The sequence below is a fragment of the Argentina anserina genome, chromosome 6, assembly GCF_933775445.1.
Source record: "Argentina anserina chromosome 6, drPotAnse1.1, whole genome shotgun sequence".
Classification (NCBI taxonomy): Eukaryota; Viridiplantae; Streptophyta; class Magnoliopsida; order Rosales; family Rosaceae; genus Argentina; species Argentina anserina.
The window spans coordinates 20,727,277-20,754,514 of record NC_065877.1 but is presented as its reverse complement, the minus strand read 5'-3'; the positions used below and the strand labels follow the sequence as shown (position 1 = coordinate 20,754,514).

Genomic DNA, 27,238 nt, shown 5'->3' with positions numbered 1-27,238 from the left:
GTATTACCCCCAATGGAATTACTAACCTCAGATGGAAGATCTTCTATACCAGGGAGACATGAGTCAGGGGTACTAGTAACAACAGGTGAAGCAGGAGGGGCAGGAACACTTTCAGCTTCTGGTACCAGAATCTCTGAAGCAATCACACCAGAATCATCTGGTGGTGCCTGTCTGTCATCTTCCGGTCCCTGAACCTCTGGAGTGGCTGGTGCATGTGAAACTGGTGCATCAGTAACCTCAACTAAATGACCTGTCTCCCCCTCTCCATGATACAGCTCTTCAAAATATGAATGCTCCCCCTGAAGAGCAGTATCAGAAGAGGTATAATAGCTCATGTCCTCAAAGAAAGTAACATCCATAGTGACATAATACTTCCCAGTAGGGGGGGTGATAGCACTTGTATCCTTTCTGATGTCCCCCATAGCCAACAAACACACATTTCAGCGCTCGGGCATCCAACTTACTTGACCTTTGACTCTTTGGGATATGGACAAATGCAACACAACCAAATACACGAGCAGGGAGATTATAAAAGGAAGACAAAGAGACATAAGAAGCTAAGACCTCAAATGGTACTTTTCCTTGGAGGACACTAGAGGGAAGACGATTAATGAGATGGGTAGATGCGATGATAGCATCACCCCATAGATCCTTAGGACAATGGGCACTAAAGAGAATACAACGAGCCATATCAAGTAAATGTTGATTTTTCCTTTCGGATACCCCATTCTGTTCAGGTGTATAAGGACACGTTTTCTGGTGGATAATCCCATGTGTTTTGAAGAAAGACTGAAAGACACGGTTGACATACTCCCCCCCCATTATCAGAGCGAAAAACTTTAATTTTGGCATTGTACTGTGTTTGAACTTCGGAAAATAAGGCTTCAAAAGCCGGAAAAACCTCATCCTTAGTTTTAAGAAGAACAACCCAAGTAAGACGTGTACAATCATCAATAAAGGACACATAATATCGCATACCAGACACTGTGGGTTCTTTTGAAGGTCCGCAAACATCAGAATGAATTAATTCAAAAGGAACGACACTTTTATTTGAAATACTAGGCAGATAGGTTGAGCGATGACTCTTGCCAAAAACACATGTTTCACAATGTAAGACTGACTCATCCACACCAATAAACAAAGAAGGCATGGATTTTTTCATAACACTAAAAGATGGATGCCCTAAGCGTCGGTGCCATAACCAAACTTCACTTAGCCTGTCAGAAGTTGACATTAAAGCGGTTCGTGGCTGTGCTCCTGGTTTCTCCCCTGCGTATGTCTGGTCTAGACGAAACAGCCTGCCCCTCAAGTACCCCCGACCTAGTAACTCCCCAGTGAGAAGATCCTGAAAAATCACATACATGGGAAAAAAGGTCACAGAACATTTGGATTCAACATTCAACTGTGGGACAGATATCAAATGATGGGATAAAGCAGGTACATATAGCACATTTTGTAGGACAATAGTGGAAGTGACACGAACTGACCCCTTTCCTAACACAGGGAAGGCCTCACCATTAGCATTAGTAACATATGGTACTGGTGGAGATGATAACTCAGCAAAAAAAGATTTGTCATAAGTCATATGATCTGAAGCACCTGAATCAATAATCCATGTATCACCACCAACAAAGTTAGAAATATTTAAGGCCATACCTATCGATCTTGAGCACGGCGGCATCTTCTGGGCACGACGGTGATTTCTGGGCTGGGCACGGCTGGATTTCGGTTTGGGCACGGCTGGAAACAAACCAACTCCGTGAACAGTAACCCGGGAGCGAGAAACAACGATCGGAAAAACTTCGATCGGAGAATAGAATAGAATCGTTGGGAAAACTTCAACGAAAAAGTGCAGCGGAAAAACAAAGAGACAAAGTCCTTTTGGATCTTTGCTCTGATACCAAGTCAGATATAAGGAGGTTTTAGAGAATAAATTTTCTGATATCTTATTCATCTCACAGTGGAGGCTATATATAAAGATACAATACGTACAAACTCTAACCCTACATATACTACACATGTACTACACATGTACTACACATCTAGACTAGGAAAGTAATAACAATTTAATTTACATTCCTAAACTATATACATGACTCACGCTAACAGTTAAGTCAGTATTTGATCTTTCATGTAGGCTGATACACACCATTTTAAATGTATTACTTTAGCAAAGCAAAAATAATATGTTTCATGATCCATACTTCCATCTTGCAGTGTTTGCAAAATGGATTAGGCCAAGCACCATACCATCGTCGTCTTCAATGATGAAGAGTGGAATCGTCACGTCGCCAATGGTAAGCTCAGTTCGCCATGTCATCATGCCTCGAATCAGGTCTGTCACTACTGCGTTTAAGTTGATGAAGGAATCCATCTTCTCAAAAAAGCCTTGCGCCAAAATGTTGCTGGCGAAAAAGTACCACATTGTGAAGAACCCTAGATTTAGATTTGATTGTGGACTAGGTTTTGCTCTCTGTGAAATTGATTATGAGAATTGAATGTTGTAATGTAATCGGGGATATTTATAGTTTGCCCCAGGTTATTACCACACTCCTTTTTGTTTAACATTCATTTGCCATCTTTTTTTTTTGGTCAAATCATCAGCCATTTTGAGTCCACATTCTTGTACATCATTTTCAAGCATGTTGTTCTTTAGAATTAGTTTTGTTTCTTTTTTTTTTGTACAAAGAAGAAAAAAATTCTATTAGATGTTTTCTTTTCTTTTAGGCAGTTTTTACATGTGAATCAAGGATGTGGTTTTATATGTATTTCAATTTTGACAATTTGATGGCTATGTGCTATTTAAGGATGTAGTTCCCAACTTTTTTTTTTTTTAATTTTTCTTGTCTTTCAATCAAGTTGTGATTAATGGGTTGCTTTTTTATTTTACAGAATGTATTTCATGTTTCCAAAAAAGTGGGGAAAGAAAAAATGGGATGATAGGGAAAGAGTTTGAGATCCGAGTAGAGAATTTCTAGCTCTCCGGTGGTGGCAAATAGAGTTGGAGTATCACGAAGTTCTAGACCAATTACAGATTATAATCGTTACATAGATACTGGACATGTTGATAATAAGAGGCGGAGCCATGTAGGAGCCTACTAGCTCTTGTGCTTCAATAGTTTAAATCTTTTCCTGTTTGACTTGTTACATATGTACTTATTTCAAGTTATTTGGTATAGTGAAATGAGTAGATGGTTGATTACCTGCAATAACTCAGGTCAGCAATTCGACTCACCCTGGCGGCAGTGTTTCCTCTACTTATTTTTTTCTTCTTTTTTCTTTTTGGTGTTACTGTTTTTAGTGATTTTTAAACATTAACAGTAGCATTCCATTCCTTTTTAGATTATGTTGAAGGTCTCATTGTTATTTTTTTAAAAGATGACTATTGTTGGTTGCGATCTCTAAGCGGGATTTTCAGTCATCTATCCCCTGAAGAACGAGTGTTAAGCGCTATTTTTAAAATATCAAGTGGAGGAATAAAAATTGTCTGCAAGTCTTTTATTTGCTATTTGCCTATCATTATAGACAATACCATTCATATTATATCTTATATCCTTTGCTTATACTAGAATTAAATTTTATTACCAATTGTACGAGAAATTTGTGCACTAATACACTCGGATTTCTGGCTCTGCCACCGTTGATAATACACCACTAGTTCAACATGACAACATTTCCTATGGGCAGGAACTTTCATAGCTCCTTAGGTTCATATTCCGGATTAACATTTGTAGAGTATCCGAGATGTGTACCGTTGATTTCTTAGGTAAATAATGCTTACATTTGTGATTATTTTTGACAAAATGTATTTCTTAAATTTTAATTTATATATATAGTTATATTTTAATTTAATAGAAGGATGGTCTAGACAATTAATTGTCATTACTGATCGGGAATAGCAATTGAAACACTGCAAGTAATTCAAATATTTGATACATATGTTGTAGTGTCTTTCAGAAGCACACCCCAGGTGACACATATCTGAATTTCTTATTTCTATCTGTCATAACAACCATATTGGGGGATGATCAAAATCACGTGAAGCTCGAACATTTTTACAAGATGATACATGCGTCTAGATATTAGATCTGCCATAGTATTATTTTTTGAGTTTATTATGAGAATCGTATTGCATAAATTAAATTATGTCTTATCAATTACTAGATTTAACAGAGACACATTTACATCAAGCTTTATTGTTGTAGCTTACAATATTTGGTATAATTATGTATTTTTCTCCACAAATTGAGGTTTTTGAATATACGTGGATAATAGATATTTGTCCTAGCATGTGTTATAACTTATATTAATAGCCTTTAAAAACCAATGGAAAAAATCAGGACCATATTTTAAAGCTTTGAGTATTAGTGGTAGTATTGGTGCTTATTTTTAGTCATAATTACATGTTTCATTCAAACATAGTGCATAAGCCAATTGGTGCAATGTAAATAGAGAGAGGATAGATTTGAAGATTTTTTGTTAGACGTTTAATGGAACTAATTGTTATATCTTGACATGATTTTGCTGATATATGATATAACAATTTTGTTTATATTTTTTTAGGCAATTGAGGATATAGAGAGGGTCAAACAATAAAAGTGTAAAATAAATTTCCTTGCAATGTGATAACTTTGGTTTTGTTCCATGATAATCGTCAAGTTTGTGGCTTGCCCAAGTAAATGGGATGTTTGGTGTTGATCTTTTTGAAGTTGTTACTCTTTGAATACTTTCGGTTTGGTAAGAAGAGTTAGAATAACATCTATAGCACGTACTATAGTTGAAGTGGCATACAAATTATTGCATCTGATTTTTGGGAGACTTTACTAGGTGCTATTAAGTCAGTGTTTGATCTTTCATGTAGGTTGATATACATCATTTTTAAGCGTATTGCTTTAGCAAAGCAAATATGATCTGTTTCATGACCCGTACTTACATCTCACTATTATATAGACAACGAAGGAGAAAGAGTAACCCTTTTTGTGTTTAACCTTCTTCTGCATTATTATTTTTGGGTAAAATCATCAGCCATCTTGAGTCCACATGAAAGAAGCTAAATCAACGTCAGAAAAAAGTACTTATTTTTTAATTGATAATATGGGTGATTATAGACAAAATGATTTGTGGCGTCAATCCTAGTCCTAGGTGGCGTGCTAAATCATGTGGGCTTATCTTCAATTTAACATAATTTTGTTGTGTCAATTTTTAATTAAAATGACAATATTCATCTCGAGATTATTTTGTCATTCTTAAAGCTCTACCAGAATTTTATTAGATGTAGCATTCCTCTCATAGGTTGCACCGTTGCAGTGTCATTAACTCATTATCGCCATGATCACTTGGATCAACATATAATCTCGTCATTGAAAGATAAGTTCGTGAAGAAACACTGGTGTGAAGGGTTAGATAATAATTCTCCTCGACCTGTGTAGAACTTGAGAAAGCTCATAGAAGCCACGGTCAATAGTAAATGGGAAGTACATAGTTACACATGATGAGATAAATATATATTATTTTGGCAAAGATAAATTCAATAATCAACCAACAACAAACAAAACAACCAACACCGCCACTGCTAACAAGACCTAATGAGGGCTCGGTAAACCATCAGAAATCAACACATGAACAAGGGAAGAAGGGGGAAAAGAAATCCAATTCTGAGGACAAGAGCCTCGAATCCGCGACATGATCAGCAGCTCTATTGGTATCCCTGCTGGTCCAGGATGAGAGAAACATAATCAGATAGCGAGCAGAAACTAACTCAGCTAATATCTATATCCTATTCAGTCTTCACCTACGAATGGCAATCATAGTAAATGACTACTCCTAGTCGTGGAAGCGCATATACTTCAAGTTCAGGAGAGAAATTTGGATCTTCAATTCCTCATCCATGAAAAATTGAAGCAATAATTTTATTCATCAAGAAAACAGTTAAATAGCTTGTTAAATCAAAACAGTGACCCTCTTTGGTTTGACACTTCTGAGAATGAACAAGTCAATTACACTAGATTTTGATGGGACCTTACAACAAATATTACGATCATGTAGATGAGGGAGCAGTACTACCAACCATAAGACTGAAGCAAAACTAAGACTGATAGATCAGACCACGTAGATATACTAATCCATTTAAGTAGATCAACATCTTGCTCCGAGGAAGTCAAAGCCCTCTGTTCCCAAAAGGTTAAAGTAACAAAAATAAATAAAAGAAAATTTGATTTTGATCTAGGCTGGATATGTCAGCAGAGCTCATGACTTGAGGTGCATTTTATTGTAGCTATCTGCAGCTTTGGATAATGACTGTATTGAAACTGGAAAACTAGAGCCCATCTGCACAGAAAATATGAAAGGGTCACGTTTGCAAAATCCAAAATAGAAGCAAGGAATTATGGAGCACAATAGTTATGGGTTAAGAGCTTACTGTGCTACATATGTGGAAGGAGTTGATGTACCCAGCATATTTGGACGCTGTGAAAATGTAAATTGCAAATGATTTAAAAAATTATCAAACATAGTATATTCAGAACATGAAGATCAACTTGAAGCAGAAGATATTTTTGATCAACCGACCAAAGGTGCACAATCTTTTCAAAAATCTGAATTAGTAATGCCGAAATAGACTACTACAATCACCCATCGAAGGTGCACAATCATTTGACATCAGTTGGAGTTAGACATAGGAACAGAAAAAACAATCGGTCAATATTTTCAAATTAATATAAATTCGCCTTGAAAAGAGGAACAAATTACATTTACATTGCAAATGGTTTCACAAACGATAAAACACAAAAGGCATTTAAACTCCCAGTGCCAATATCCTCTTTACAAGTAATTCTATGATCTGATGCTATCACAACCTCATGCAACCTGTGAAATTTGAAGTAATGAACATAAATCAACTAATGGAAACATCTAAGAGAATCTGTGATAGCCACAGATTATTCTTAACTAGAGTAGCACTACTATTATCACCCTGAAATCCTGAATATAAATTTAATGCTGGTCCTCTGATTCAATGGAGGCTAGATAGCAGCTCAAAAACTTAATTTAATCTAGAACACCATATTAAACTAGGTGAGTAGAAATATTAGGGGGAAAGTAGTGGAGGGTAGGATGACCTAACTTAGTGGTGTCAAAGTGTCACTCTAATTATTCCTACGGAGTCTTCAGTGGGGTGGGGAAGGATAGAAATCATCTGATATACCTACGAATCTTTAGCTCACTTTCAAAAATCCAAGACTATCAACTATTTAATGCAAAACAGAAGCTGACAGCACATACGAAGCACAATTGAAATTTTCTTTGTTGACATATACAGTTACATTATGGATTTATTACTACGATTGTTCATGCAATTATTATAGGTTCTCAGATGAGCACAGCCAAGTAGATATCAAATGCCTTACTTGGGAGAACTTAAAACTGGGTAAGAGGTCATACTGAGCAGAACAATTTGAGTTGCTCAACTTGGCTTGTATAGAAACAATTTATTAGTTCATTTGGGGAAAAATGGTGAACGGATTTTCTAGCGACTCCCATAAGCTTCATACAATTAAACTGTTCAAGGTTACAAACACGTGTATAATACATGTCAAATATGAACAGTAAAGATAAGTGAGATCTTGGGGTCACTTTTGGTAACTGATCATTATATGTTACAACTATTAAACAATCACAGAACCTCAGCAACTTAAAAAGCTCAAGTGTGACTAGTTGTGCACAGTTAAACTTATGATAGTCTCTTTAATTATTTATGTTACCTCTTTATTTATCAGGCACACATGGAACAAATATGAAAAACACGAGTAGTTTATGCCACTTACACTTTTTTAGACCCGTAGGCTTTGCCAGCAAAAGAGAACTCATAAATGCACCAACATTCTCACGGATATACTCCTCTGTAAAGCTTGCCTGTAAAGAAGCATCAATCAAATTAGGAGAAAAGTGATAACAGCAGAGAAGCAAATGAGAACAGGTGACAAGTATCCATAGAATAAAACATCGTGTATGTAATCATATTATAGTACCTTTCCAAGCCCAACATGGACAATTGATGTTCTGTCCATTTTGTACTCAATGTGACCTTGCCTTACTTTATGTAGTGCCCCAACAATGTCATTAGTCACAGTACCTAGCTATTTGATATATAACAAAGCAAAGATTAGTGGATGCCTTCAGCCCTGGAACTGAACAGAAATTACAATACGAGTGAACCTACTTTTCTGTCAGGCATTAAACCACGCTCTCTAAGAATCCTCGCTATCTGCAAAACATTAAACATTCTCTTTTAAAAAAAATGGAGCAAAAAAGAATTACGAATCATTGAAAATTGTTTGGATTCAAAACCTTCGCTAGACGTATAACCATTTCATTTGTTGCAAAACACTTGTCAACATTCAGTTTACGACTGCCTGCATGATAGAGGCTCATGTCATACATTGAAATAATCACTCAGTTTTCAACACAAAGAGATCAATCATAATTATTGAATTGTCAAAATCAAGGATAGTATAAATAGTGGACATAAAAAAAGATCAGCAGCAGCACGGATTTGGTTTATTACTTGCAATTTCCTCCACAAGGTCAACACCGCCAACAATATCTGCTCCAGCAGCTCTAGCTTCATCTGCATCAGCACCTTCAGCAAAGAAAGCAACCCTGACTACCTGAAAATGGTAGTTATCAAGCAACAAATTAGAATATAAAGCCAAAAAGAAGGACTCCCCTATATAACTGGCTTTTATTAGATAACTACCTTTCCAGTACCATGGGGCAAGGTCATGTTGCCACGAACCGCCTGCACTTCAACAATCAGGTACAAATTCATGTTAATTATAACAATGACATAAAATAGTAGAAGCACAGAACATAAATAGAATACAACTTGATGAAACTTTCATTTTTACGGCCCACTAAGTACAGTGAGTGAGAATGGGGGTAAGTGGAAGAGATGAAAACTGGCAAAGGAAAGAGAAGGATATTTATGTATAAATTTATATAAAATGAATAAAATAATAAGAGTTATTTCTTTAGTTTTATGAGAACAATTCTCTCATTCCTCATCTACCTTTCTCATTTCATACCTGTATATTCTATTCGAGAACTAAAAGGAGATAGAAAACTTAAACACGAAACCGGTCCATAAGGAGCCTTTAACTATAAGAAACCGTAAGACTAGTGTAACTTGTGTGAAATCAAATAATTCCACACCATTATGATTATAAGGGTGGTTAAGAGAGGCTAACATGCCAGGTGCATTCCACCAAAAGCAGAGGCAACTGGCATAAAGAATATAGGCAGACAAGGAACTTGCATACAGAGGTTTTGATAGACCATTTACGTACCCAAGTTATTTTAAATAAATAGATGATGGCCTTACATCTGGACTCTGAAACATGGAATTGATAAAATCTCCTGAATGCCAACCAGAATACAGATCTGTAATTCTTCAATCCAACTTTCTTCAAGTCAACTTTAGTTTTTGATAATACCTATTAGCAATCTAACAAGCACTCATGCAAGATCACCAACCTTAGCAATCAGTAAATGGGGAGTATTTGCGTTATCAGATTGACCGTTATGACTGCTCATTTTGGATAGCTTTACATAGGTTTTTTTTCTTTCGTTTGGAACAATTGGGTCATGAAAAGAACTGCAAATATCAATCCTTAAAAGTCTACAACTTATGGAAATGAGCTGCAAATCTACAACTCATACACTGCTTTCATAATTGCTAAAGATAACAACTCACAAGTTATAATAGCAAAGTCTATTTCATCAGAAATTAAATCATGTTTTAGATAAGAGAAAAGTTTATTTAGAAGGGATGGCACATTACATTTCGCTTGGCATCAATACCCAACTGTACATGAGCTTCAACGGTTTCATCAAAGTTGCACTTGGCAGCAGCCTGTAAAATAACTAGAAAATGAGAAAAATAACAAATAATTAACAAAAACACTCTTAAACGAAACCCAATGCCGATAAGGAAACTACAATACTAAAACCACCCTAAAGACCTCCAATTACTCAAATCCCTATTCCTAAAAGAGGGACATCCTACGGTCAGCTCAGTATCAACATTACAATGCAAGTATATACACAACTAGCTACAAAACTTCTTCAGTACAACAATACTTCAAAGCAAATGTTTACTCCAAACCTTACTAAATGACCTCAAAATCACATTACCAACTCTATATTCTATGACCTATTCAATTCGAAGTTTCAAACTAAAAGACAAGCCCTACATATACTGTGCATTACTTCACCAAAGTAATACCCAATTGTTATCGAAAATCCAAAGAGAAACCACAAAACACTGACCTTGACTTGTCGAATTGCGTCGACCAAATCAAGAATGGGCTTCCTCTCCTTCTTCGCCACCTTAATAAACGTCGGAAAAGGAACCGCCACAGTCTCTGCCGCCCTAAACGCCCTCCTCTTAGACTGCTCCATCCTCTGCTTCTCCCTCTCCAGCTCCTCCTCCTCCTTCCCCGCAAATCCGCCGCCGACGACAACCTTATCTTCCGGCAGCGGCGCCACCCGGGGCTGGTACGACACCGGCGTAATGGACGGCCCCTCCTTCACGAACCGGGCTTCTTCCCGGGTCAACGCCGCCTGACCCGAATCGCCGCTGCCGACCTTCGGAGTCGTGTCTGTTTGCTCGGGAGCCGGAGCCGGGTCCGGGTCGGGTGAGGAGTGTTGTGCGGGTTTGGGTTTGGGGGCGTAGGAGACGGGTTCGATTGAGATGGGCTGGGGTTTAAGGGGTTGATATGATTCGGAGGAGAAGGAGCGGAGAAACGGAGAGGGGCGGAAACGGGAGTGACTACGAGCCGTGGAGAAGAGAAGCTTCAGGGCTGCCATGGCGGAATGGGGTTTTAGGAGGTTTAAGGGACGCTACGTTTTAAAAAGTAAATGGACTTCACTGTTTCCACTTCTGTTGCTCGTTTTATAGTTTTACGAGACTAAATATTTAGGGTAAATTAGAAATAAATATCATCTCTTATTTTCAATTAGAAAAAAAATTATTATTTATTTTTTAATTATAAAAAAAAATAATCTCAATTGATTAGAAATTAGAAAATAATCAACAAGTTTAAAACAAAATTAGAAAAATCACTTTTAAATATTTTTCCAGACTGTTTTGTTATTTTTAAGTCTTTTTTTTTTCTTTTTCTAATTTCGGTCATAGCTTTGTCGTTCAGCGATGGATTTGAAAATAGTTGGTACTGTTGGAAATATATATCTCCTCTCTTTCATTTGATACCATACTCACTCCGAACCGACCACCATATAAGGCGCAACAACCCTCACAAGGGTATGCCGTTGTTCATGGTGGTGCTCCAAGCAATTTCGGCGAAATCGGAGTTCAAGTTTCCATAATTCTAGTTATTCTCTTCATTCTGAGCATACTTATACAAATCTCTTTTAAATTTTAATATCATTTCGCATATTTAGATATTTGCTCTCGGCATGTCACACCCGCTATCACACTATATGTTACACCCGCTGTCACATTACCTGTCACACCCGCAGTCACACAACCTGTCACACCCACTGTCACACTACCTATCACACTCGTTGTCACACATGCTGTTACACTACATATCACCCTCGCTATCACACTAGTTATCACATTACTTATTACACTCACTGTCACACTACCTATTAGATCCGATGTCACACTACCTGTCACAACCCATATTACACTACTTGTCAAAATTGTTGTCACACTACTTATCATAACCGCTATATCACATTACCTGTCACAACTGATGTCACACTACCTGTCACAACTCATGTCACACTACATGTTACAACCGTTGTCACACTACTTGTCACAACCGATGTCACACTACTTGTCACAACCACTGTCACACCCGCTGTCACACTACCTGCACAACCCCTATCACACTACATGTCACACCCGCTGTCACACTATCTGTCACAACTCATATCACACTACCTGTCACAACCCCTGTCGTCACACCCGCTGTCACACTATCTGTCACAACCCATATCACACTATCTGTCACACCCGTTGTGACCCTATTTGTCACACTACCTGTCACACCCACTCTTACACTCGCTATCACAACCAATGTCACACTCATGTTGTGAGAAAAAGAAGACTAGAAATAACGAACTTTTATTTATTGTTATGTTTTGATATTTAAGGGTAACCGTTTAAGGGATTTAATTGAATGACTTTTTTTCTTCTAATTTTGCAATCTTGCTTGATTTTTTTTTCTAATTTTATAGGTCAAATGTGACCCTTTTTTATAAGAAGCCTAATATATTAAACGTAATTTTTTAGCATTTTTTTTATTTAGAAAAATAAATAACTTCATTAGACATCAAATCCATAACAATTGAGAGCAAGCTCCAATACAATGTACTAGAACAAACTCTTTATTGCTAGTAATTTATTAGCATGTTATCGTGATCGCTTCTGCTTATATTCGTCTCTCAAACATACATTGTCATCTTCTTTTTTTCTGTACAACATACATTGTCATTTTTGAACATGCTGGTTGGTTCATCTATTATTATGTATTTTGATGCATTCTCATTTCATTATACACTTGATAGATTAGGAACAACCATCCACTCAATCCCGTCCAAAGAAAAACAGAAGAATCTACTGCTCCTGAAATAGTGAAATATGCTACAATAGATTACACCCTACTGTATGGGATGCCATCGTACAATATATCAAAACCATCAAAAATAACTAGACTTCCCCAATAGCAAGTCAAGCATGTCGTCAGGAGTTAGCAGAGTTGTTCCACCAAGAATCATCTCTATATCCGGTCTTCCACTTTCGGATAATGCCTCTTGAGCTTCACGAACCTGGTTATCATTATAAACACCATATCATGTTACTTCTTTTGATGAACTATCATAACATTCCATATGTAAAAAGATGCTCAAAGGTCAGTAGAAGAGTAGGCTTCAAATGGAAATATGAATTAGAAAAGAAGAAAAAGAAAGAAAAATAAGTTACAGAAGTTTAAGAATACAAACCTCCACACCATTGATACCCCCAACAACGAAAACAAGGATGATATTTTGATCAGCTAAACTTGGTTTTGCCTAGAGAGGAAATTAGACAAGATGTTATAAAGCATCCATTGAGCACTGTAATCTGGACAGGGGGATAAAATTTACCTGCGCAAGGCCAAACCTTCTGAACCCACTTTTAAAAAGTTGCCCCACAGTAGAAGAGTGATACTCCAAACCAGGAACATCATGCTTCCCCAATACACGAGTTAGAAGCTTATAAAGTAATCCTCTACTAGCATATGGATCTCCACTGAAATTATTTTCTGAATCAAAAGCCCCATCCTTCAATGGTATATTTCGACTCTTCAAACTGGATAACTTATGAAGAAATTTGAAAAGGTTGTCAACCCTATCACGCAACTCCAACTTCAGCTGCATGTCATCATATGTTTTCTCCTTACTGTTAATTGTATCATCTACATCTTCATCACCCCATTTACCCCATTGATCGTCATCAAGATCATCAATATTTATTTGATCTGACAATTCTCCCTTGCTTTCCTCTGATTGAATCCTGCTTAAGTTGGTCTCAAGCTCTTCCAGTAGACCATGAAGAAACTTCAGTTTTGCTATTGAAGGGTTTTCAAGAATTGCTTCAACAATAGAATCTTTCAAGAGTTGCTCCTCTTGCCAAGAAAAGGGGCCATCATTCCCAGCTGTTGGGAAATTCTCACCAGCTAATATATATCCAGAAATCATAAGATGCAAAGCATCTTGAAAAGAAAGTACCCCTTTGGAGGTCCCTAATTTTCCATTCTGTCCATGCAATCCCAACAAGGCACTCTTATTAATAAAATCACCAATTTGCACAGCAAGACTCTGGCTTGTGTCTTCAGCACTTACACTTAATATTTTCTCTGCACTGCTAAATGCTTCCCATCTTGATGAATGAGATTCATCGAGTGCAGCCAGTGCAGCCACGGCCAACTGAATAATTCCTTTGTTTTTCAATAAAGATGACTGGGATTTGGCCAGTGCTTTTGTCATAGCTTCCAATTCTGACTTTGTAGCAAAACCAGAACGGGATTTCACATTCGTGGAGATATTTTCTCGACGAAGAGCTTCTTGAAGCCATCTCTTTACTAGTATGGTCCCATCTTTGGTTTTCCTATCTAGTAGAGCTTCCAAATATGGTGTTCCCCGGAAACTTTCAATGGAAACAAGAGACCCTCTAAGAAGGCCATTCTCTAACTCAGGAAGCTTCTCATTATCAATTTTGTTCTTGAGATTGCTCAACTCTAAAATTTGAGAGGCAGCGTTGTTCGAATCCCACCCGCATAGAAAAGCCTCAATGCTTTCTAATAGACGAAAGTTGTCTAATTCGCAATCTTCTTCACTTAGAATTTTAGCAAGTGGTACCTGAACGTCAAGAGAAGCACGTACTAGGTTTGAAGGGGCCTGTTTTAGTTGGCTCTGTGAGGTTCTTATGTGTGTATAGGAAGCTGTACTTTCCCTACGAGGCAAGGATGAAAACACACGATCAAAAAGTGAATCTCCATGACAGCATGGAGTAAGGAGATCTAGCGTACGGTCAATGAGTAGTAGCCCTGCTGATCGTTTACGGCGACCAACATCATAAAGACTAGACATGTCTGTCAACATCTTCCCCACAGTTTTCGAGACATCACCAAGAGAAAATATTTCCATCTTCAGGTCCATCTACACAATTAGGTAAAACAAATCTTAGTTAGGGTACACTAAATAATAGAAAATTCCACACAACTCTACTGGCTGATTTGTGGTGAAACTCTACATTATACCGGCGAATAATCAGGAAGTGTCAAATTATATTCCGACTTGCTTCAAATTAACTTTTTCAATGTTTAATGCAATAAGTGATATATGAATTCAATCTCTAGCATAGAAGAGAAAGTACTATCCAAAATCACTATAATGAACCTTTTGATTAAACTAAAGAATTATGTATAACAAAGAACATGACCATGTGGAAACCTCGTTATTTATTTCCAAAATAATTAATACTACAAATACTGTTTTTTGGATTTGAAGACTATCAAATATGCTCAAGACAGAAACAAGAATGCGTGTAACCTAAACCTGAATATGGAAAAGAGGCTGGCATGCATGATACCTTGGCCGCAAAATGGTAAAGGAAATTTGCTGTAAGGGTTGCCCCAGGAGGAATATCATCACCATCAGAAGGCAACCCAGTACTTAAGGAGGGTAATCCAGGACTGAGAGCATCATCATGTTTAGCTGATAAGTATGCTTCAGCTACTGATCCCTCTGATGGTAAAACAAAGACTCTTGGTGAGAAAGGACACATAATCATTGGGAAGTGCCGCACAGAAACAACCAAATTTTGGCCTAATTCTTCTGGATCAGCAATCAGATTCTCTCTGTAGGAACCACTTGCAGTTGAACTAGCTTGGGGGTGAGATATGTCCTCACTGGGAGAAAGTTGCGACCATCCTTCATTTCCAAAATCTATATTATCCTTGAAGTTGCTAACATCTGGTTGTATGGGTTTCTTTTCACCTTTCTTGACAAGTTCCTCATAATCTTGGACAAGCAAAGATTCATATTCATGATATGCATCTGGCCCCAGGGGAGAATCAGGATATGCTGAATGGGCTATCTGCAATCACTAAAGCATTCTATAAGACAATCATGAAAACATCAGCATGCATGTGAATCCAATCATCAGCATGGAAAATTGGGCATTTGCAGCGCAAACATGACAGAAGAAAAGTATCTCAGTGCATATAATGACAACATTCACATTCATCAAAGTTTTATCTGTTAACATTATAAGACATTAAAGTTCAAATAGCAGATTCTGCATGCTGTAGTATTCAGTGTTACAGCAAAAAGAAATTTGTCATGTGAAGTGGCTCAACCATGTAGAGAAAATGTGGACGAAAGAGATTTATGTAGAAGGCAGTACAGAAGTGATATTCCGGAATGTCGGATAGTTAGATCAGTGACCATCCTATTTGGGACAACAGAAACTTTTAAACCTTGTATACAGTTAAAGACCCTGGAGACAACCCATAGTGTTACACAATGCCCAATATAATGAGATCACCATGACAATCTAGGAACAGTTAGCAGACAGAGCAGAAAGGTGATAAGTCCAAATGTGAAAAAGAAGCTAAACGAGTTACTGTAGAACACTAAAAAAATTCCCTTTGTAGTAGTTACCTCTGTCCTGATTTATGAAATGCAATAATCAATCCCCTAAAATTAGTCTTACTTTATGTCCACTGCTAGGCATCGTCTTCGCATTCAAATTCAAAATGAGCTCTTTTATTTATGAGTATGAGGAAATAGAACAGATGTATCTTATTTTGTATTTGATAACAACCAAGTCAGTCAATCCAACTAATTAAGAAAAACCATAAGTAACATTTTGCTGAATATCTTAGTTCAGACAATTTTGACCGAAAAACTTAATAAAACATTATTTTTGGTTGTGTCGTCCGATCCTTAAACTTGTCCGCATCTAAAAAGAAGAAGGCTCATACATCACAGCTATTGTAAACAGCTGGTCATTGCCACTGTGGTTCTCCATCTAGATCTACATAGCACAGAAGCTTGGTTGGACGACCGATTCCCGCTTCGGAAGCGGAAGCAAAAGCGCTCGGAAGCGCGATTCCGAAAAAAGTGGGTTTGGAAGCGCAACGGAAGCGTTGGCTTCCAAATTGGAAGCGCGACAGAAGCGTTGGTTTCCAAATTGGAAGGGTGATTCCTTCTCTACCTCTATTTCATCAATCAATGTCTTGAGACTCTTCTTGTTGTTTCATCTTCTTATTTATTTCGTTAAGCGGTTAAAGATGAATAACATCAACCAATCTAATGTGTCAGAAATATGGGGAAGAGATATGATAGGAGCACTTTGTGCGACGTTCTTAACATGTTTTTACCTCAATTTGTACTTTGTTTAGCCCTTATTGTTGTACTATTGAGTCATTGAGTCGTAGTAAGAGTCTTGGGCGGTATTGGATGCATTTTTGTGCTTACATGAGTTAAAAACGCATAATTGGTCTAGAGTCCTAGTTTGACTAGGAATACTTGTTAGGTTTTGAAACTAATTATCTCTTACTTATGATTTTATTTTCTTATTTTCAGATTTGATTGAAGATATAATTAAAGAAAAAGAGATGGAGCCAAATCATGCAACAATTAAATAGAAGATGATCATTAAAGGCATAAAACATGGCATGTTTTAGGGATTAAAGCATGGCATGTTTTAGGGATTAAAACATGGCATGTTTTAGGGAATAAAACTTTCCATGTTTTAAGGATTAAAGCATGACATGTTTTAGGGAATAAAAATTTCCATGATTTAAGGGATTAAAGCATGACATTATTATAGGAAGAAAGAAGCAATTTCAAACCCTTCATCTTTCCTCTATATATACATGGCTTCACCTCTCAAATATCATGACTTCTCATTAGCAATCAAGAGCCAAAACTCTACCAAAACACCACCATAAATTTCCCTCACAAATTAGCCAAGCCGTCCACCCTAAAACTATCATCATCTCCACCGAGTTTCACTATTGAAGACACACCTCCAAGGTTCCTACAACGTGTGATTCTCGCAACTCATCTCCATGGCTTCGTCTATTTGTGTTAATCTACAATTCTTTGTCTATGAAGATTGTAAGTTGTTATTTATGTGGAAATATTGGTTTTGTATTTATTTTAGAATTTTCAGATTGTTTTATTGGATTTTTGGATCTTTGCCGAATTGATGGTTTTCTATAATTAATGAGTTTGTATTTCTATTGTTGTGTTATAATCAACTTTCTCATACTTTTAGATAATTTTCAGATATGTGCATATGAATTTAGTGCTTAGATGCATTTCCTAAAATTGTGTTTGAGTGCTAGATTCATCAACCATATTGACACAAATCGAATCATGTCCTAAGTAGGTTCGATTTGTGTTGATTAAAAGTGGTAAAAATTCTGGAAATTTGCATGTGAAACCATGGTGGGTGACGCCATACATGAAACATGTCTCCAACAAAGATTTGGTGCTTAAATGTAATCTTGTTTGATTTCTACTCTAAGTGTTATTGAATTCGATTACATGCAAATTTAGATTATGCCCTAAGTCAATCTAAATGTTAATTGAAATCTTGCACGATTAGATAATCCCCTAAGGCTCTAATTGTATTGGGGTCTAAAAAGTATGTAATTGGTTGAACTAGAATGCATGATAGGTTCAAACTTGTAATTATGTGGTGTAATGGTAAATTTGGTTTAAGTTTGTTAAAGATAAGTCGATCATGTAAATAATAATTTAGATTTTATTTTAGTAGTTAATAATCAATCTCAAACCCCCCATTATTTGTTAACACTAAAAGTTTAGAGTTCCCTTCAATTCCCCGGAAAAAACGATCCATGCTTATTCTATACTAACAATAATGTTTTACAGGGTTTATTATAGACATTTTAATAAAACGATCTATCAAGATATCAGGAAAATCTAGATGAGAGAGAGATATATAGAGAAGACAGAGAGTTGTGGAGAGATATGAAAAAAATCCATATGAGAGAGAGACAGAGGGAAGACGAACATTCTTTTTTATCAATTTCATCTAGTGATGTCTCTTTGACTTGCACGTGCCCAACACCTTCACACTATGTTGTACATTCTTTTGTTTGAATTTTGAAATGAAGCTTTAATAATGCTATAATCAAAGATAATCATGGGTTAGAAAATAAGTCATTAATAGTTAACTAATTATTTTAATACTAGATAAAATAATTAAAAAATAAAATATAAAATATAAAAATATAATATATATATATATATATATATTATTCCGACGCTTCCAAAACGCACCCGTTTCCTTAATTTTTGGAAAAAAAAACGCTTCCGCGTTTCCAAACGCTTCGCTTCCACGTACCCGCACCCGATTCCATGCAGCCTAGATCTAGATACAGTATGTTAACACAACCATATTGACATTATAGGATTCCAAGCAAAAGAGCCGAGTAGAACTATCAGAGTAACAGCAAGTTCATTTAGAATCTACTCAATCTAGCATAGTTCCAGCAGGTGATGAAGTGATTGAACTACATTCATCACATTTGGTCCAGATAGAGGGTCAATATAAATCATCTAGATACAGGTGCTGAAGTCATTGAACTACATTCATCACATCTGGCATGTATTAGCACTACTCCTAATGACAGTTCTCCCTCCCCAGAATTAGAAAACAGGTTATCATCACAAACTTCCCGAGGTTTTGATCAAAAATACTTAATGAGGCAGCTGAAACTTTTTGCCATAGATGTGCATAAGAGCCTTCTAGTTTTAAATATATGAACAGAAAAAATCTAGTTGGCTACTTTTAATCTGGTTTTGCTCCCTCCTCACAGTCTTATAGCTGGCTTGGATTTGGTGGACTTCTTCTTCTTGCTTTTAATTAAGTCCTCACCTCAAATTAAATAAGTAACAGCATCTAATGCATCAGCAATCCTACTTGCACATTTCAATGGTTTGCAAAGGAAGAAAAACAAAAACAGTGGGAAACTCAATTTATGAATTGAACATAACAAAGCATCTTCACAGCAAGGATATCAGTGAGCTCCTTAGCATATCAACTTATTAAAATTTGTGAAGCTTGGACCAGAGATTGAAACACACATTTCCAAAAGCTGCAACTCCAAAGACGTACCTCTGAGATAGATGTGAATATAGTACAACAACGGACAGCTGGATGAGTGCTAAGACAACGTAATATATATCTATGTGCATCACTCAGCAGACGCGATGTTACCACCACAACTTTCCTATCAGGATCAGAATTCGCATTCCAATCCACTGCCTGGAACAACAGAGCACACGTATGGTAAGAAACGGGACCAAGATCCAGACTGGAACATGTCATCAGGAACTATCTTCAGTGATCCAGATAACATAATAATCCATTTTCTCCTAAAGTACAATTTTACTTGGAGCTATTATGGAAAACAACAGATTCCCAATATCAGCTACCACTATAATTAAACAATAATTTCTCGAAACACAAGCTATTTTACAAAATGCATAAAACAACTCATATTAGGCCATACAAATACAAACCAGCTTACCGCATCAAGAGAAGACATATTTTCCAAACTGCAAATCGCCCGTACTCCATGATTGAGTAACAGAGGAAATGCTCCGATGAACTGGAAACTCTCAGTAGTTCCAGCATCTAGGTATACAACAGCACCTTCAATGTGCTCCGATATCTAAAAACACAAATAAACAACATCACACGACATATACACAACAATTCCCTTTCTTTATTATAAGACAAATTTCATGCTGCTCAGATTAGACAATGTAGGTATATGTCACTCATGTCAGCTACAAACTAGTTTCAACTATGATTCGATATCAAGGCCCTTGTGATGGATCAACAACAAGCCTTCCAATACAGCACTAAACATCACTAATAAACCAAATCAAGGATATAAATAGAGATATTTAACTCAAACAACACTCTGGGCCCTAGTTTTCCAAACTAAAAACCAGGCAAACATTACAATTTGGGTGACATGAATTTGGCGCAAACTGAAAGTTTAGAGGTAGTTTCAATCTGGAAGTGAAAAGGAGAAATTGAATTAGAGTGAAAACGGGGAAAAGGAGTACCAGGGTAATAGAATCGAGGCAAGATTTGGTGACATCGACCAAAGCCATGGTCTGAATTCAGTTTGTTATTGCGAAATCGACTCAATTCTGAACCATCACTTGACGGACGCTGGCACTTGGCAACCAATTCTGCTCCCGTTTGCAACCCTGTTACCTCTTCTTTTATTTTCTCTTAAATCTCAACTAGCAACAAATCACCCACTGTGTGTGCAATTAATTTTTATTTTTTTAATATTTACTGGAAAAAAAAAACTTGAACGGAGGTATGGAGGAAAAAGTGGGAATTGAGAAATTTACCGTCTAGGGAAATATTTTTTTTCATATTTTTATTTTATTTCATTATTTTCTAAATTATTCCTTGTATATTAAAAATTATTTTGAACTATCATATTGTCTAAGGTTATTTATGTGATTTTCACACCTATTTTGGTTGACAACGTGAATTTCTGGTTATAACAGTATAAACATATGCTATAAGGTTATTTATGTGATTTCACACTCATTTTAGTTGACAACGTGAATTTTAGTTATAAGAGTATATATAATCTTAATATACATCATGCTCACTTTTGTAGATGACGGAAAAGTGTATTCACTGATAAGGTATTATAATAAAAATACAACATGGTACATAGCAAGGGAATTTCGACAATCGTGTAAATATCAAAGTTCCAAAATGTAGATATATCAATGACAATATCGGATAGTATCCATATGGAAACAATTTCCAAGAGAATGGAAAGGAAGTGAACAGCCTCAAGGATTGCATTACTGTCGTCCTCCCACTTCTCTTCCTCCATTGTACAAACTTGTCCTCTCCATATTTCCATCATCCGACCACTAATCTGACCATTATTGGTCTCTTTGATTCGCACATTCATCCTCTACAAGTCTGATAAGTGTCGCGCCGCCTTTTGCTACCTAGCCGTGTAACCGGCTTTGAAGCCTAGCCGAAGTTTCTCACTTTTTTGGCCACCACAATCTTCGAGACTAGTTGCATTAGGACACCTAGGAGCTGCACTAAGTTAAGACCCTCTCCATGGTTTGAGCAAGTTTGAAGCGAGAAGGGGGAACCAAACACAAATCCAAATCGAATATTCATGGAAACCTATTGTTGGAAGATAATTTATAGCTAATCCTCTCGTTTTTTGACATGATACTAGTCAAAAATATTGTTGTATACATCGAAAAGAAGAGACTAATGTAGGAAACCTAACATAGATCTTGGGTCACCTATGGTGCGTGGGACCCACACGCAACCATTTGTTGCTTGTGGCGACATATTTGACAAGGTTTTGGAGTTTTATTGTCACGCCCCGATCCGATGGTTGGCTGGTTTTACCCCTATCGCAGGCCGGTCTCGAGGAGCGCGACTTGATGTTATAGTGCATAATGTAATAAAAATATAAACAACTTATTTCTAGGCTCGTCCAATTCATTTCCAACTCGATAGAATCTACACTTCTCTACAAAAAATGTGTGTACATAGGTGGGTGAGCAAAATCACGCGCTTAGTGAGTGAGTAATATAATATGTTAGCAAAGTCATGTCATTTTACACACGCTATAAGAAAAACAATATATCATATACGCACAGTTCACAACAATGTGTCACATCGCACAGTCCATTCTTATTGGTTATCCTTCAATTTAGTGATCCTCACGGGACACCTAATAGCCTCTTACCCTATACCTCCGTGTGACACATCTTTACTTAGGCATAACCCAATCAAGAAGTTCACATGTTCCATGTCTAGTCAAATAATAGATCAAATACCATAATACATATAATCCAACAAAGTTCACAAAACGACATGCTTCACTTTAAAATAGTGAGATATTTCATAAATAGATCAAAATCATGCTTTAAGATGTTTTTAAAAGCATATAAGAATATTTGAAACACATTATAAAAACCACTCACCTCGAAAGCACGAATCGTCACCTAGATCTTAAACGAGCCTTCTAGAAATCACCGTCTAATCTATCCTAAGCTTGTAGGATAGAAAGAGTACGCCAATACGAATCTGTAACTGCTCGCGGATTGTGAATCGGAGTCACGGATAAAAAGTTATAATCAGTAGAACTTACGTCGAAAAACTAATAAAATAATATAAAAATGAAAGAGTGGGAGTTTGCGAGGAGAGAGAATACGATAAGAGTGCCACAGGTAAACTATTCCCACGTGTCACTCAGCCATTTGTGACATTATGACACGTGTCGGCCCCACATCACTTATCTTCTTCACTAAGCCACCATGCGACATGTGGCAAATGACTAATATTGATGATGACATCAGCATCAGCTGGTCTCTATCTACTCGCGACGTGTCACTCTTCCCACCAATCCGAAAATCGCCACGTCACTAAATAGAAAGAAATCGACCAAACTTCAGAAAATTGTCAAAAATAGGTAGACTCCGAAAAATTCAGCTAAAAATATGGCGAACTCGTGATGACATCTACTTTATATTTTTCAAAAGAAAAAAAATTTGACATGGTTCAAAAACTCGAGATGTTACATTTATTTTTATGCGTCAATACGAGTTTGGTGACCTATTACAAGCCCATGTTTTGTCATGAGAAACATGATTATTATGAGATTAATTATCTTAATATTTTTATTAGTCAGAACCTGACTTTGGTAGTCTCGTTTAAGATTAAATTATGTTGTGTTTTTATGGAGAATTAGACAAAATTACTAAAATATACTCTAAATTTGGTTGAAATTGTCAATTTGCACTCCGAACTTACATTTGAGTTAATTTACTTCTTAAACTTGGTAAAAATTACCAATTTGCACCTCATATATTAAATTTAATTGTTTATATCCAATTTTGCGTCACATGTCATGCACATGAGGGGGTAATGTTGTCATTTTCTATTTATATTTTTCTTTAAAACAAATAAAAATATTCTTGAAAATGAGGAATATTTTTTAATTAAATTATTTATTTACATCTTTTTTCTACATACTTAACCATACTTCGAATTATATATTCAATATACTCACGCATTCAGATATAGTGTGTTGTGTATATATATATATATTTTTTTTTATATGTACACATTTATTTTTAATTTTCTATATATTTATTTATATTTTTCTAATATTTTAACATACCACGTAAAAGATATATATAAATCAATTACATGTTACGAAAAAAATAAAAAAAACATAATAGCAAGTGTTTCTCTTAAGTAATTTCATTAATTTTTTTATTATTAAATATGAATAAATATATAATGACAATACTGCCCCTCAATGCATGACATGTGACTTAAAATCGGCAATTTTTACCAAGTTTAGGAGACAAATTAACTCAAATGTAAGTTCGGGGTGCAAACTGATAATTATGGCCAAATTTGAGGTGCCGGAGAATTTTGTTTACCTTAGGTTGTCAACAAGTCTCTGGGTTAGTTAGATTTAGGTTTCGGTTGAGTGAAATTATTTTGTTAGATAAATGGTTATTGAGACTTTGATTATGTCACTTAGAGGTTTGATAGAGTGAACATGTGATACTTTAATGAAAACGCAACAGAAGCAAGAGGTGAGTCAGTCTTACAATGACCAAAGTACATTATCCTATATATTTTTTTAATGGCTTAATAGCAAATTTGATACCCTAGCTAGTTAAGATCCACCTTAGTGTCAATTTGCTACCCTAACTTCTATTTCTTCAAATTTAATTACTACACTAGATTTAGTAATTTTCCAATTTGCCACCTAAAGTATTAAGTTACTACTCTATTGTGTTGTCAATTTGTCAATTTACCATATAATTGACTTTATTTGAAAAATTCAAATAAAGAAATTGGTTAATTTAGAAAAGTATGAAATATTAAATATGGTTTAAGGTTAGCATTATTGAGATCAGTTCTAGAATGATGATTTTTTACTGGAATCACATCTAGAATCATAATATAAAGGCATAAATGCCGATTTGCACCTCAAACTTGGCTGAAATTGTTAATTTGCACCCCGAACTTGCATTTGAGTCAATTTACCTCCTAAACTTGGTAAAAATTGCCGATTTACACCCCGAACTTGTATTTGAGTCAATTTACCTCCTAAACTTGGTAAAAATTGCCGATTTGCACCCCATCTGTTAAATTTAACTGTTTCTATCCAATTTTGCGTCACATGTCATGCACATGAGGGGTAATGTTGTCATTTTTCTATTTATATTTTTCTTTAAAAAAAATATTCTTTAAAATGAGCATTATTTTGTTAATCAAATTATTTATTTATATTTTTTTCTACCTACTTAACCCTACTTTGAATTATATATTCAATATACCCACTCATTCAAATATAGTGTGTTGTGTATAAATATATTTTTATATGTACACATTGTTGGAGGATGAACAAAACGAGAATAATAACGACGTAATAGAACATAACGTAACCGTTTATTGATTGATAATGAGGCCAATATATAAGCATTACATAACCACAATCCCATAGGATTCGGAGTCCTAATCTATTACAGAGATGCGAATCTATCTCTAACAGAAAACCTAATAAGGCTAAGACACACACAATGGTAGAATAGTAATTCTCTTAGAACACACATTTATTTTTAATTTTCAATGTATTTATTTATATTTTTTCTAATATCTTTTAACATACCATAACACATAAAATAATAAATATATAAATCAATAACATGTTTCGCAAAAACAAACATTGTAGCAAGTGTTCCTCTTAAGTAATTTTATTAATTTATTTCATTATTCAATATGAATAAATATATAATGACAACATTACCCCTCATGTGCATGACATGTGACGCAAAATTAGATAGAAACAGTTAAATTTAACGGATGGGGTGCCAATCGGCAATTTTTACCAAGTTTAGGAGGTAAATTGACTCAAATACAAGTTCGGGGTGTAAATCGGCAATTTTTACCAAGTTTAGGAGGTAAATTGACTCAAATGCAAGTTCGGGGTGCAAATTGACAATTTCAGCCAAGTTTTGAGGTGCAAATCGACATTTATGCCTAATATAAAATACGGTCCGGTTTTGAACATTTTATTTTCAAAAACTGTAAGGAACCGGAACTAGATAACTTTGGGTCATTTTTCACGGTTTTTATGGTTTTGTAATATCCCTTTATATATGAACATCAACTTTACAGACATATATTACAATTTAGATTTCCTAAATAATCAGTACTTCAACATAATCATGCAAGGATAAATAAATAAGTTCATGATTCATACATAGATTAAACAATCCCATGGAAATAAGCAAATTCTTATGTATGAGGCAAATGATTAATTAAACAATGGAGAGTTTCGACTATCGGGGAGAACAGAGGAATAGTGGATGTGCTGGCGTGAGGTGTTGCCTTAGACCGTAGTAGACTTTTTAGTTTATGTTGTGATCAGTCAGAGAGGGGAGAAATTTTGATGTACTATCGTAACACCACGTGGTAATACCAAATGTTCTATTATTCAAATCACAATTTAACACGGAAGATTTAATTAGAAAAATTATATTTTAGCTATTTTATTAAACACTATTTTAGGTTTCTTCTAAAACCCTATACTCTAAATTCTAAACCATAAATCCTAAACCCTATACCCTAAACTCTAAATTGTAAACCCTAAATCATCGATACCCATGAAAGTCATTTCACAAATAATAAAAATATTTTAAATTATAATTTTGGTGTAATAAATCCACGTGTTGAAATATAATAGACGAGGAGTACGTGGTACTACGGTAGCATATAAAAATTTCTCGAGTCTAAGAGACAAATAAAAGAAAGTAAGGAGATTCGAACTCAACATCTAAGGTGGTTTCCTTATATAATTGCTAGTATTCAGTTCTAATGGATCTATATTTGTCTTCAAAATTAGGATCTGGAATTGATTCGAAAATTTCCGGTGCAATTCCTTTGAAGCTATTTTTTTTTACTATCGAATCGAGCCATCCACTTCTGGTGCGGTTCGAACAGTTCAATACGGTTCGCGGGTTTAAAGTCCCAGACCAAGTTAACAATCAACAAAATACTATAAATGGAAGTTATGCAATTGTCCATAGTCAATTTACTTGTGAGTATATTAAGCATTGATTGTTTTATTATTATTTTCACCCAATTAGACAATTTAAAAATTATAGACGACGTTAACACAATCAATTGCAAACTTGGTTGGATTGTCAAAAGTTAAGAACAATCAACTTTGAACAAATAAATTAGTTTGAGAAATAAAATGATAATATGGGTAGGTTTATGTTGTAGGCCTGAAAACTTCTTTATTTATTTCTTATCGATCAACTTTCAAGGTTGAACCCAACTCGACTAACGTCGACATAACAGCCACCCAACCAGGAGGAAGATAAAGGATGGATGCTGGTGTAATTAAACACCCTTGATTTGATCTAGAAAGAATCAAAATTGAAGAAGAGGCACATCATAGACAAGCTACGGCGACGGCTTCGAAAGAGAGACGAGAGCATTAGGGCTCGGGCTTCTTCTTTGTCTTATTGTTATTTAGTATTTACACAAAATAAATGGTGTATATTTGCATATTATTTTTTTCAA

The 27,238-nt window shown here is 35.7% G+C and overlaps 2 protein-coding genes and 1 long non-coding RNA gene across 3 annotated transcripts; all 3 read right to left on the bottom strand.

Annotated features, from left to right (window-relative positions):
- Positions 1-1,023: 1,023 nt before the first annotated feature.
- Positions 1,024-2,103, bottom strand: LOC126800165 (uncharacterized). Its single transcript, XR_007672697.1, has 2 exons — positions 1,657-2,103; positions 1,024-1,345 (listed from the first exon to the last, which is right to left on the bottom strand). It is a non-coding gene; the product is annotated as an uncharacterized LOC126800165 (long non-coding RNA).
- Positions 2,104-5,825: 3,722 nt separating this feature from the next.
- On the bottom strand, positions 5,826-10,905 carry LOC126799169 (uncharacterized). Its single transcript, XM_050526304.1, has 10 exons — positions 10,324-10,905; positions 9,836-9,907; positions 8,753-8,794; positions 8,561-8,663; positions 8,344-8,408; positions 8,216-8,260; positions 8,025-8,132; positions 7,821-7,908; positions 6,419-6,465; positions 5,826-6,327 (listed from the first exon to the last, which is right to left on the bottom strand). Exons 1-10 carry the CDS (start codon positions 10,861-10,863, stop codon positions 6,247-6,249), a joined length of 1,191 nt encoding a protein of 396 aa, XP_050382261.1. The 5' UTR covers positions 10,864-10,905; the 3' UTR covers positions 5,826-6,246.
- Positions 10,906-12,523: 1,618 nt separating this feature from the next.
- LOC126798189 (sec1 family domain-containing protein MIP3) lies at positions 12,524-20,833 on the bottom strand. The gene is made up of 7 exons (XM_050525072.1): positions 20,686-20,833; positions 20,139-20,282; positions 19,724-19,873; positions 15,158-15,664; positions 13,171-14,724; positions 13,027-13,095; positions 12,524-12,852 (listed from the first exon to the last, which is right to left on the bottom strand). Exons 1-7 carry the CDS (start codon positions 20,731-20,733, stop codon positions 12,724-12,726), a joined length of 2,601 nt encoding a protein of 866 aa, XP_050381029.1. The 5' UTR covers positions 20,734-20,833; the 3' UTR covers positions 12,524-12,723.
- Positions 20,834-27,238: the final 6,405 nt, after the last annotated feature.